Below are 13,207 nucleotides of genomic sequence, written 5' to 3' on the forward strand. Positions count from 1 at the left end.
CTTCAACAATTTTATTGAGTATACTGTCGTCTTGTTTATCATTTTTATATTATTAATAAGTAATAATAGGCATGAAAATAATAGCACTCGGCATGAAAAACGCTGCCCCTGCAGCGATGTGTAAGGAAAAAAAAAATTCTGACTTAAAATCGCTGCCACTGCAAAAAAAAAAAAAAAATTTTTTACAATGCAGCGATTTTTAATAATAATTAAAAAAACAAAATCGCTGCCACAGCAGCGATTTTTAATAAAAAAAAAAAATTTTTTTTTAGACGAAATCGCTACTAGGGCAGCGATTTTGTCATTTTGTCAGAGGAAAATCGCTGCTGACGTAGCAATTTTACCCTTTTGGTTAGAATAAAAAGTGATGTGCCTTTTTGGAATTTTTGACCATTTTTTTTGCCCTTTAGGCTCCGGACTCATATTTATAATGTAGGAATTAGTTATGAGGGAATCTATATACTCCCTCCATTCCATATTAATTGAATTTTTGAGGTGTTTCACACCCTTTAAGAAAAGTAGATTAAGACATAAATTGAACATAATTTTCCATTTTTACCCTTATTAATTATTGTCAAATTTATTGAAGTCATCACATTGAAAATCCAAATGAAGGGTAAAATTGGAAGAACACTCTAAAAGTAGTCTTGAAAACTGAACAATTAAGTTAATTTGAAAAATGAAAAATGCCTCAAAAATTCAATTAATATAGAATGGAGGGAGTATTATTTTATGTAAGTATTAATTATACAAAGATCTATCATGTATTAAATTATACATAGATTCTCTCATAACTTAAACATACATTAATTGGTTATGCGGGTTTTCAAATTATAAATAAAACATCATATTAATGTTATACGTAACTTATGCAGGATTTAATACCTATATAACTCACCTCTAAAGCACCTATCAAACGACCCCTTAATCTATCAGCTCAAAATCAGCATGATTCGAATCCTATTTTTAAATTATGTCTGGTCATGAATGCATGTCACCAACAAAATGCACCTCAAATCCAGACGTAAACAAATGAATTGGAATGCAATTCACTGAAAAACTTTTGGGAAAAAAACAAACAAGAAAAGCTAAAGTATTTTCTTTTGAATAACTCAGTTCACATTGCAGAGATTTTATTATTGACTCTGGTACATGTGAATTTAGAAGAAAACGTCAACATCGATCTCGATCTACTTCATATAATTAAAAGTAAAGATTTTATTATATTTGTGTTTTTTTGCCTTCATGAAACACATGTTTCACACCCAAATCAATTGAATGTCAGTTTGACCCTAACATAACAAATTAAGAAATGAACAAAATATATATCTTATAAATAATTAATGATACTTTTAGTATATCAATTTCAATTAACAATAAATAAGAAGGTTCCTATATGACCAATGCACGATAAAACAAAAGAATATGAGTGATCATTCATTAATAATTTCAAACTACAATGATCTAAAGGGTTGATGGGTTTGAAAGCAAGATATGCAAAAATTATTAATATAAAATAATATATAGATTCCTCAAACAAAATAATATCTAGCTCCACTGAATTAAGTAATAGGGCATTTAATTATATATCAATAACCCAATTATCTCTAAATGCAGATTGTTAATGAGTCTGGACAATTCAATCGTGAAGCACAACTTTAGAGAGCAAAACAGAATTATTAACCTGCATGTGTTTTGATAAATTCAATATTTTGATAGTTTATTCGATGTTTGACATCGATGCTTCTTGAGTAGACATTATAGAAACTATGTTTAATAAACTTTCAAAGGATTGTAATACTAATGACCGCATGATAAACTATTTCAAACTAATGGATAGTGTCACATCACTGCTCAAGCATTATAAATTTCGGTTTGTATTATTTATTATTATGTACGTTGCGCAAAAAAAAAAAAGTAAGACAAAATTGGAAACAACGTGTGTTGATTGCTTACCGTTCTCAGGAATAAATTGTCAGAAATACAAAAGACATAATACATAGCATACACTCAAATAAACATTTCAATTTTGAGAGTGCATATATAAACGTTTTAACTTAATATGATATCAACAGTAACTGAACTCTCCAACACATTCTTACTGAGTCTCGTAAACACTTGACACTGATGTAGCACATGAATTTAAGAGGTGTCTAGATGGTTATTTTGTAAGTTGGAGATGAGTTGAAGTATTGCACATTAAAAGTTAAAATACTCTTACTTGTTAGTCGAAAACAAATTTGAAAGTCTGTTACATTAATATGTTATGGCAATACGCAAAAAAGTGAAACACTGTCAAGAGCATTAGTCAAAAAGAGAGAAATTCTGGCAAAGTATGTCTTTTCAAATTAAATTATAATTTATACAGTAGTTCTATTGGGAATCAGACCAGGGAGAAAAATAAAAGAGAGAACTGTAGAGTGCTTTTTGAAAAATGGAATAATAAAGGTTATATTGTATTATGATATTTTGCTCTTTAATTTCTTCTACACTGTATATTACCATTGATGGAGCCAGAAGGAAAATTATAATTTGCCAAGTTCGAAAAGCTTTTTTTTTCTCGTAGGGTCATTTGGTTATGAATAAGTTATCCCGAGATTATTTATTTCATGATAAGTTATTCCACTATGTATATGCATGGAATAACTTATCATATCACTAAGGTAAAAATGGTGGAATAAATAATCCAAGAATGACCTAATTTCTCTAACCAAACATAAGATAAAATAATCCTATATTTTATTCTAATATTATTATACTTTATACCTCACACAAAACGACTTCTTATAGTAATTAGTTAACAAAGCTTGAATAAAACAATTTATTTTTAAAAAAAGTTTAGGCTTTATATTATATGCATTCGTTGAAAGCCTTTTCTACGGTACATCAGTTGGTTGAGTATTAAATTGAGAGAAGTAATAAATAAAGTTAAATTAGTTTATTTATTCTGTAGTTAATATTTTTATTGAGTATGCAAAACAAAACAAATGAACTAAAAGAAGTATTATATTTCTCATTTTTAAATCACAAAATAAAATGATGTGCAGAATCGTTTCCTTCATTTTCCTAGTAATTCTTGCTCCGACTAATAATTGTTTACTATAAGCTCAATTTGTTAAGCCAGGATATTCATATCACGTGAATTAGGCTTTTTGCAAGTATAATTGTTTATTAGAGTCTCTCTCTTCAAAAAAATTCAAAAAAAAAAGTTTTTTAAAAAAAATTTACATGAACATTGCATGAATATATGACTTTACGTAACGTTAGGCGAGAATTTATATGTGATAGATAATAGAATAGACAAAGTGTTGCTAATTAAGTCCAAATTTCAACTACTTTAAGACTTAAGTACGTGCAATTGTTATAGAAAATTTTAAAACTCGATTTAACCAAATAATTAGGTTACGGTAATGACTAATAATGAACTCTTGACAATCCAGCCCCTAAAAAGTGCTGATACTTGTAATTATTACTCGATTGTCCCTAATTAGTTGTCCACTTTTGAATTGACATACCTATTAAGAAAACAATTATTGATATAGTGAGTTTATCATTTTACCCCTATTAATTATGAAGTGAATGAATTAAAAACTTAAGTTTTTGAAAAAGTTCTACCTTTTAAAAGTAATTAATTGAGGGTATAATAGATTAAAAAATTGTCTTTTCTTGATTTGTCAAAATGGACAAGTAATTAGGGACAACTAAAAATGAAAAAGTGGTCAAGTAATTAGGGATAACGTGAGTATTGAAGAGTGACTTGTATTCAATTAAATGTCGCAAATGAGTTAAAAGAATGTTAATTTACCTTGTTAATGTCAATGACAAATCAGAAATTAATTTCACTTGGTGAAGCAAGGTAATTTATCTGAACCCATCTCAATAAAATTACACTGCATATATAAAATGAATTATTATTATTTTAATATAAAATAGAATTAAATTTACCTCTATGCGATTCAGTTACTTCTTTTTTTAAAAAAAAATTGGGGTTGGGGGAAGGGAAAATAAGGGAAGTTCAATAGTCAATTAACTAAGTTATTAAGATTTCAGAGTTGATAGACGAAATTGAAGTATAACGTGGATACGTACACAATATATTTGAAAATTCATCAAATAATCAGGTAACAACTCGCGTGTGCGGTGTGGCCAGTGGCGAATGGTATTTGGATTCCGTCCAAATTAATGTGAAGTGAAAGAGAAGGGTAAGTGAACAGTTTAAGTGAAGGTAAAGTCGTGATGAGTAGTGGGCCTATTTTTGAGTGACCACCGACCGCCGCTTTAGGGTGTCTTTTTCCCACTGAAATTGGATGCCATGAAAGTGACTCTCCTTCTTGGCCTTTGGGCCCTTTGATTTTTGGCAACCCAACTTTAAACAGAAGAAAAAAATCACTTCCTACTCCTTTTACAAATTGCTCTTTTGGTTCCTTACTTTTCCTTTCATGGACCAATTTACTTTTAAATTAAAGGAAATGATCAAAAAATAATTACCACACTAGAATAAATCTTTGTTTTTCTATTTGAATATGTCTTTATTATTCTTAGAGGATTGACTCGGATTTACCCTTTAACAGTAGAAAACAGAACAAAATTCGTCCTTCGTTTTGAATTTGGTTTTAAATATTGCACTCGGTTAAATTATGTGAGCATCTCATCTAAAAATTTAAATATTATCTGCTTTGATATCATGTTAAAGTGTGTGATCATATCATCTAAAAGATTAAACTATTATAAAAAAACACACTTTTATTAGTTAACGGACCTTCAACAACCTATTTTATGATCTACGTACCTAAAAGATACATTTATAATTGAGATGGAGTGCCACCTTTCAAAACAATTAGAATCATAACCACAAAATCTCCTACGAAACAATTTGAAACAAAAAAATTACTCAAATTCAAGATGATTAAAAGAGTTGATTATATTTCATTGCTCATTATATTCTCTGTCTTTTCCCATTACTTTTCGAGGTAATATCTCAGATGGTCACTCAACTATTGATTCTTTTATCAGAAAATCACTCAACTTTGGTTGTTAACTCAAAAGTCACTCAACTATTGATTTTTTTCTCAAAAAGTCACTCAACTTTGATTTTTAACTCAAAAATCACTCAACTATGATTTCTTTTCTCAGCAAGTCACTCAACCTATTTAATTAATTTTTTTAATTTAAAATTTACTTACATGAAATTTTTATTTCTAACTAAAATTGTAAAAGATGACCCACCTACTTGATTCGATCCACTAAAAATATAATAGTGATCCTTTTATTTTACCTTTTCCCCCAAATATAATAGTTAGCATTAATTATTTTAAGAACCTTTCCATGAGTTTTATGATTATTTTCTACACTATGTTTAACACGTATTTATAAGAACATTGTTCCAGTTTTTAAAAAATAATTAAGTATAGTATATTGACGGTGATATTGGATATTTTTAAGCATAGTATAATTGGCAGTTACAAATTGGTATACTTTTTTAAATTTTTTTTTTTTGCTTAGGAATAAAAATTTCATTAAAGTAAATTTTAATTAAAAAAAATAATTGAATAGATTGAGTGACTTTGTAAGTAAAATATTTATGGTTGATTAACTTTGTAAGTAAAACACTCATAATTGAGTGACTTTTGAGTTAAAATTCAAAGTTAAATGACTTTTTGAGAAAAAAATCTGTAGTTGAGTGACTTTTCTGAGAAAATAATTCATAGTTGAGTGACTTTTGAGTTAAAAACCAAAGTTGTGTGACTTTCTGAGAAAAGAATTCATAGTTGAGTGACCACTTGAGATATTAATTCATTACTTTTCTTACTCATCTGTAATTTAACAGCAATTAAACAGAAGAACATTTTCAATATTAAGGAATAAAAATTAAAAGAGAAAAGGGAAAGAGATCAAAGTTTGCATTAAAATTTTGGAAAATGAATTCCTAAAAATTAAATACAATTCCAATTTTTATTCCCAATCAAACACAATTTCAATTTTTATCATTTTTCACTTTGAAATCATGACCCTTTTATTATGTGACATGTGACCTCTGAAAATCCAAGAGACTTTTTGAGTATTAATATTGTTCAGTTTATAGTGTTCCTAACTCCATTTATTAATTTGTGTGGGGAGAAAAAAACATCTACCTTTTCAAAGGCAAGAAGCTAATGTATAAGCTAAGGTTTATAGCTTTTCATCAACTTGATTGTATGTGTCATGGTCTACTTCTTACCCACCACATGGGGTTTGATAGGCACCCAACAGCCATGCACCAACCCCATTTTAAATATACTAATAAATTAAAACTGAGTTTAAGTTCTTCATAAATTATGAGTGTCCTAAACTTTTATGTATCGGTTCATCTTTATTTGTTGTAATAGTTAATTATCTTATTTATAAAATTACAAATATCATATTTTAAAGAATTTTACTTGCAGATATCAAGTTACCAAAATGATATTACTTATGCAGATTTTGACTCATAAATAATTTAGCTTCTAATCGGTTATCGGACAAAATTAATACTAGAAAATAAAGGTTTTTCCCATCGCAAATTAATGAAAAATTTGTGTTATAGAATATAATTTTCCCACTGAATCAACTTACTAGGAAAATGCATGAAGCAAAATAGATTTTTACTGAAAATAATGGAAAACTTCCTAATGTTTCAAATATGAAATTTCTTTCTCACCGATTCAATGAAAATAGCCATTGAACTTTTTTCTGACAGGAAATTCAATGAGAAAATAGTACTTAGTAATTTTTTTTTAGCAATAGACCCCTTAAAAATTACACAAAATCACTAGATATCAAATTGTTAAGCACTTCTTTTCTTTATTGGTTTTCTTTGAGGCTGAGTGAGAGATTATACTAGTATATTATTATCAGTTGAGCTTCTATTTCATTCATGGAATAAAGAAATATATAGTACGTACTAATTATTATACACCACTTGAGTGTTTTTTTTTTTTAAAAAAAAAATTAAAATTAATAATCACACTCATGTTCTGCAATTTTTATTTTTGGTTTTTCAGATTTAGATAGTTAAAGTTTTTAGTTATTATCTTATATAAATTTTGAAAATTATAAAATGATTATATCACGTTAATTTTAAGTAATTCTTTAATAAATAAATTTAATATTTTGATTTCGAATTTAAGATAATTACAAAACGTTGAGTTTATTATTTAATCCTATTACATGTAATTAATAATTTTAATTATTTAAAAATCCTGTTTTTTGTGGTGCTGACGTGTGTCGTTCTAAATGGTTCTATCAAAATGTGATTACATCATATGTAGTCAATTTTTGTTGTACAATAGATGGATGTATAAATGAAAACTTGGCGTATAGTGAAGTCATTTTCTGGAAGACAGTGACTAAAGCAGAAGCACCAGTGCTTATAATTCCAAGTAAAAGTCACCATCTCACACATGGGTGCCCAAATGACTACGTAGCCTATGCAACCAAAAGTGACTACATGACATGATCATGCAAAACAAACTTTTCTATTTTATAGACATATTGGCCCCCAACCATACATATTGATGTGTATATTTATTCACATAACACTGTTAATTTAATCTTATTCTATCCCCCTTTTCATAACACTTATAACGCTTATGGTTCTTCTTTCAGAAAGTCACTCAATGTTCTTAGTTGAGTGACCAATTAGTTGCGAGAACTTTAATTATTGAACAAACTAAAATTTTCGCCAGGTTCCTATTAACCTAATGCTTGTGAAATAGTAGATTTGAATCCATTTCATTTATTTAAAAATTAACCTCATGAAATTTAAATTCTGAATTCGTCTTTGTTCCGGCTAACAATTCTTTAGATAGGTAATAGGTGAAAGTCTTGTGATCAATCCTTTCTTCTTTATTTTTACTTTTTTAATCTCTTTAAGTAAATAACATCTATAAACTTATATTGTAATGCCTATGACTAAGGTTGTAAAAAAACACACAAATAGCTTCTTGATGCTTCAAATACTTAGGCTACATGTTATTTAAAATTGATGACAATTACTAACTTATATAAAAGCTAATTTCTATGGTCACTAAAGTACCAATAAAGATTTGGTGCTTGATCAACAGAGTAAATGTTACAAGAATCCTCTGTTGTAAAACCATTTTGCTCCTCAATTCTCCCAACACCTTGTTGCTGCTGCTGATTATTACTATTATTAAAAGCTCTCATTGATGATGTAGAATTACTTGCCCTTGGATCCATTAACTGTGTGTATGTTGATGAAGATAATGACAAATGATCCAAGGCATTATTGTAAGATGACACTTTAGGCATTAATTGTTGATATTTGAGTGTTGAAATGTTGTAATTTTCTTCATTCATCACTCCACTTGAATCACTATCTGATGATCCATCTTTTGAATCCACAAAATCTGATGAATTCTTCAACTTATTCAGAATTTCTTGTGGCCTTTGAAATACAGGGGATAATAATGTTTCCTCTCCTAGCTTCTCTTTCAGTCCTTTTAACTGCAATTTCGATAATAACCACAATCATAGTGTCAGCTAAAAAATCCGGTACATAAAACATCATTGTGCACAAACATAAATGACTGAACTCACACTACTGGACAAGTAAAAATAGACGGAGGGAGTATTAGATAAGGAAATGTGGAAGATTTATAATTACCTCAGTAATCAAGCCTTCTTTTTCATGTTCAACTTTGGTGTAATTATGTTGAAGAGCTTCATAATTGGACTTGAGAATGTTATAATCTCTTTCTAATTGCTTAGTCTTCCAACGGGCGCGGCGATTTTGGAACCAAATTGCAATTTGTCTTGGTTGCAGGCCTATTTCTTGTGCAATTTTTACTTTTCTATCTGGATCAAGTTTGTTATCAACTTCGAAAATTTTCTCCAGTGCTTGAACTTGATCCACTCTTAACCTCCTTTTCTTCCCTGTTCCACATCCACTTTCTTCTATCCCATCTTCATCTTCCAATCCATCCAACATTGCCTGAAATTCATTGCTATATCCCAAATTCTCTGTATTTTTCTCTGCAATGTAATACACACAAAAATGAAAGAAAATAATGATCAGTCAGTCCTATTAGAAGTTCATTGGACTTAATCGTGTATTACTATTTGTTGCTTCATTTACTTTATATCCTGTTATTTGCTATCATATTTTCTTGTAAGATTCGAGGGTCCATCGAAAACAGCTTTCCTAGCCTCAAAGGTAAAGATAAGTTTTTGTGTACATTCGCCGACTATATTCATATGTAGTATTGTGAATAAATCTTTTAACACAAATACAAAGTTTGAACTAGAGTTACTGAATTTTATGAAATTTGTAGGTTTAAGGCGGGCTTTGAATGCCTCGGCCCTAAACTAGAGAAGGATTTAACTTATATATATTGATAGTGTAATAATTACCTTCAGTTGGATAAAGCAATTTGCCAGAAGAATCTGAGAAACTGAACCTCTTCATGATGATAAGATTAGTTTTTCTCCTTAATTCTTTGGTTTGACAAAAACAGAATTGACAGGACTTGAAAATTTGTAATGTGAAAATTGAAATTGTTGAAAGGAATTGTACAAAAACACCAGATCTTTGTATAGTGATGTTTTAGAATAGCAATAATAAGCTAAAACAAGAAAATTAAAAGATGTGGATATGAATAAAAGAAAGAAAAAGAGGTAAACTCAATAGCAATAGAGAAAAAAAATACAAACTAAAGGGACTTGCTTTTCATCATTAACCAATCAATCAATTTATTAAAATAAATAGGAAGAAGAAGAGAAGAAGAAGAAGCTAAGAAAGAGAAAAGAGAAGACTCTGTATGAGAGAAAAATAAAAGAGTTTATATGGTTTTTTTTTTTTTCCTTTTCAAAGGCATGGACCAACAGTAATTTTATATATGCTGCCCAGCTATATATCTTCTTTTAATGATGTGAAATGACCTTTTATAATTTGACAATTACTACTACTACTACTATTTTTTTTCCACAATTATTTTTTTATATATTCTTTCTTTTGATTTTTATGTCTTTCAACTGTGAAATTTGAATCCAATTGTCCAGTTGGCTCCAGAAAGGCCAACTGCATGCTGGTTTTTTCAGATCTAATTTTAGAACAAGACATTCTACAAGTTGTTTTGCAACATACATAAATTTGCTATTTTAATATTTCCATTTGCATGAGAACCTTAATTGGTGAATTTTTTTAGAAAATTTCAATTGATTTTAGAATTTTGTTAAGCTGAAGGGAGCTTTGGAGTAACGGTAGAGTATAACCTACAGGTTATGACTTGAGCTGTGAAAGCAGTTATTAATGTTAGTATTATGATAGATTGTTACTATCACATTCTATATCGTGAGTGAACACGAAATATTTGATGCACCATATTGTCTTTTTATGTAATAGAAGTTATTGTTTCATGATTTGAAAGTTTGTCCAGTAACAAGCTTTACAGTACTGGTGAACTTCAGTTAGTCATATATAAGAGAAGGAATAAACTTCATCAATTGGGCACAAGAATAGATAACCTAGAATTTTAAAATTTATTCATGACGTTATCATATATAGGCAAATGCACACAAATTCTGTGATCTGCAATTTTGTATGACAGTGTCCACAACTAACCATCCATGTATAATCCAACCTAGATAAGCATATACTAATATTATACTAATAGAATCACGGAATTTATTCGTCATATACAGTGATGGAATCAAAATTTTTATTACAATATAATTATTTTCCTGAAAAGGACTTCGGATGGATTTCTTGGCCCTACTTGCTCTGCCTATACGGAGAGGTTATTATTCATATAATATTAAGAGAAAAGAGTTTGAAAAATACTCTAACTTTGGCCGAAATTGATGTTACAATACCAAACTTTATGGAGGACCTTTTACCCCCCTGCACTTTTTAATAGTGTATTTTAAAGGTATATATGTGCCCACGTGGACATTATAAATATTGCATCATTATAAATAGTAATGTGTCCACATGGGCACATATATACCTTTAAAATACACTATTAAATAGTGCAGTGAGTAAATAGTCCTCCATAAAGTTTGGTATCGTAACAACAATTTCGACCAAAGTTGGTCTGTTCTAAAGTTCGGTATTGTTACAACAATTTCGGTCAAAGTTTGGATATATTTGAGACTTCCCCCCCCCCCTAATATTAATGTGTTTTAACCTATGGTAGTAGATAACTAATTATTTTATTTATTTAGATTATACTAGACACACTTATTAGAGACAATTACTTACATTTGTTCTTTAATTAGTTACCTAATAGTATAAATATCTTTTTACCGTATCAGCACACAAAATAAAATTCAAGAATTGTACATAGTAGTGGATCCAGTACATAAGTTTATGGGTTGTCAGTTGCCGAAAAATTATATAATATGCATATAGGGTATTTACGGGTCGGTTTAAATCGGTTATTGGTTAAAACCAAAATCAAATCAACTTAATTGGTTTTAAAATTATCAAAACCAAATCAAACTAAATATAATATATATTTATTGGTTTGGTTGTTATTGGTTTCGGTTCGGTTCGGTTCGGTTTGGTTTGGTTATTCGGTTATTAACCATAGACAAAAATAAAAGAAACAATTCATTCAAAACGTGAAAAAAGTGACAACAATCCATTTAAAATGAAAATAGTTAGAATAACTGACATTGATATTTTCAATCTTATAAAGAATTGTCATAGACACATTCATATATATAAGACCAATAAGATAAATATACTCTCACCTTGGACATTTTATCTTTCATAAGTAAATTATAAATAATTTTTTGATGAAAACAAGATCTTTAAAATTATTTATAAAAATAATTTATTATGTATGTATAATAATAAAATATGTGTTTATAATTTGTCGGTTCGGTTCGATAATTTTTTTGGTTTTTTTCGAACAAAATCATAACCAACCCATATTCTATCGGTTTTTAAAAATCTAAAACCAAACCATACCTAACCCAAATAAAAATTGATTTGATTCAATTTTTCAGTTTGGATCGGTTTTTATCCAAATCGTGAACACCCCTATATGCATATATGGAAATCAGTTCAGAACTAACTAATAATATAAACCTTGTGATTTTTAGTAATAACCTTATTGTATTTTTAAAAATATTACCCCTTATTTTTGTAATTTTAGTAGATTTAATTCTTACCTATAAATTTATGATCCAACTCAAAAGTACTTATGTTTAGGGTTTAGATAAACCCACGATATCGTAATGCTACATCCACCTCAATGTATATGTTAAATATTACTTTTTATATCTATATAGTAAATCTTACCTAGTCGAGTATAGATTCTGTAACACCCCAGAAAGAAAAATTGAACTAAGACTCGAATCGTTCTTCGTAGTGAGTGAGATTTTATCAAGGAATTAAAATTTTCTTAAGAATTAAGGTCAAGTCACTAGATGTAGCACCTTGAGTTCCAAAAAGAACTAAATTGGAAATAGCAAAATCTGAAATTTTGCAAGTTAAGCTTAGTATGAGTTTTGGGTTGACTTCAAACGACCATAACTCATAGCTCAGGATGAGTTAGGTGTGATACCATATACCATAGGAAATATCTTTTAATTATCTTTCCAATGCCGCGGAGTTTGCTCAGTTTCAAGTTCGTATGAGGGAGATATGTCCATTAGAAGTTGGGTTGTCTAGATAAGGAAAGTCAAAACCGGATTTTTAGAGGGCTATTTTGGTCTTTTCCTTACCCAATCAGATTTATTTCATTTTTAGTAATGTTTTAGGGGTCTAATCCTATTAGGTTCAGTTTTATAATCCTAATATACGCTTAGGGTTTTAGTTGAGAGTTCAAGAAGAGAAAAGAAGAGAAAAGAAGAGAAAAGAGGAGAAAAGATGAGAGGATCAAAGCGCTCGTCGAGAGTCTTGCGTTTTGTTGCGGATTTTCGCCATGGGTTCAATCCTTAAGAGGCATGTAAGCTTCCATAGTGTTGTGTTTTTTCACCCACATGCCAAACATGTTATTTTTAGCGCAAATTTCATTCTTGAAGTTGAAAGATTAGAGTTCTTGATGAGTTCTTAATAGGTGTTATTGAAGTTCTTTCTAAATCTTGTTGTATTGGGGTTTTGATGATTTCTTGAGATGAAATTTAGTAATTTGAGTATATTAGAGTGTAATTATGTTAAGTAATCGAATCCAAGTGATTGGGGAAGAAACCGTTCGATTATAGGCGAGTTAGGGTGAGA

The 13,207-nt window shown here is 29.1% G+C and overlaps 1 protein-coding gene across 1 annotated transcript; it reads right to left on the reverse strand.

Annotated features, from left to right (window-relative positions):
• Positions 1-7,938: 7,938 nt before the first annotated feature.
• LOC102587462 (homeobox-leucine zipper protein ATHB-6-like) lies at positions 7,939-9,758 on the reverse strand. Its single transcript, XM_015303371.1, has 3 exons — positions 9,391-9,758; positions 8,645-9,012; positions 7,939-8,484 (listed from the first exon to the last, which is right to left on the reverse strand). Exons 1-3 carry the CDS (start codon positions 9,443-9,445, stop codon positions 8,029-8,031), a joined length of 879 nt encoding a protein of 292 aa, XP_015158857.1. The 5' UTR covers positions 9,446-9,758; the 3' UTR covers positions 7,939-8,028.
• Positions 9,759-13,207: the final 3,449 nt, after the last annotated feature.

This window comes from Solanum tuberosum, unplaced genomic scaffold (assembly GCF_000226075.1).
Source record: "Solanum tuberosum cultivar DM 1-3 516 R44 unplaced genomic scaffold, SolTub_3.0 scf00404, whole genome shotgun sequence".
Classification (NCBI taxonomy): domain Eukaryota; kingdom Viridiplantae; phylum Streptophyta; class Magnoliopsida; order Solanales; family Solanaceae; genus Solanum; species Solanum tuberosum.

Excerpts from the sequence above, each read along its gene's own strand:
- LOC102587462 (XM_015303371.1), bottom strand. The coding sequence starts at position 9,445 with ATGAAGAGGTTCAGTTTCTCAGATTCTTCTGGCAAATTGCTTTATCCA. Across the intron at positions 9,013-9,390 it reads ATTGCTTTATCCAACTGAAG|AGAAAAATACAGAGAATTTG; the intron begins GTAATTATTACA and ends ATTACATTGCAG. Across the intron at positions 8,485-8,644 it reads AAGAAGGCTTGATTACTGAG|TTAAAAGGACTGAAAGAGAA; the intron begins GTAATTATAAAT and ends TCGAAATTGCAG.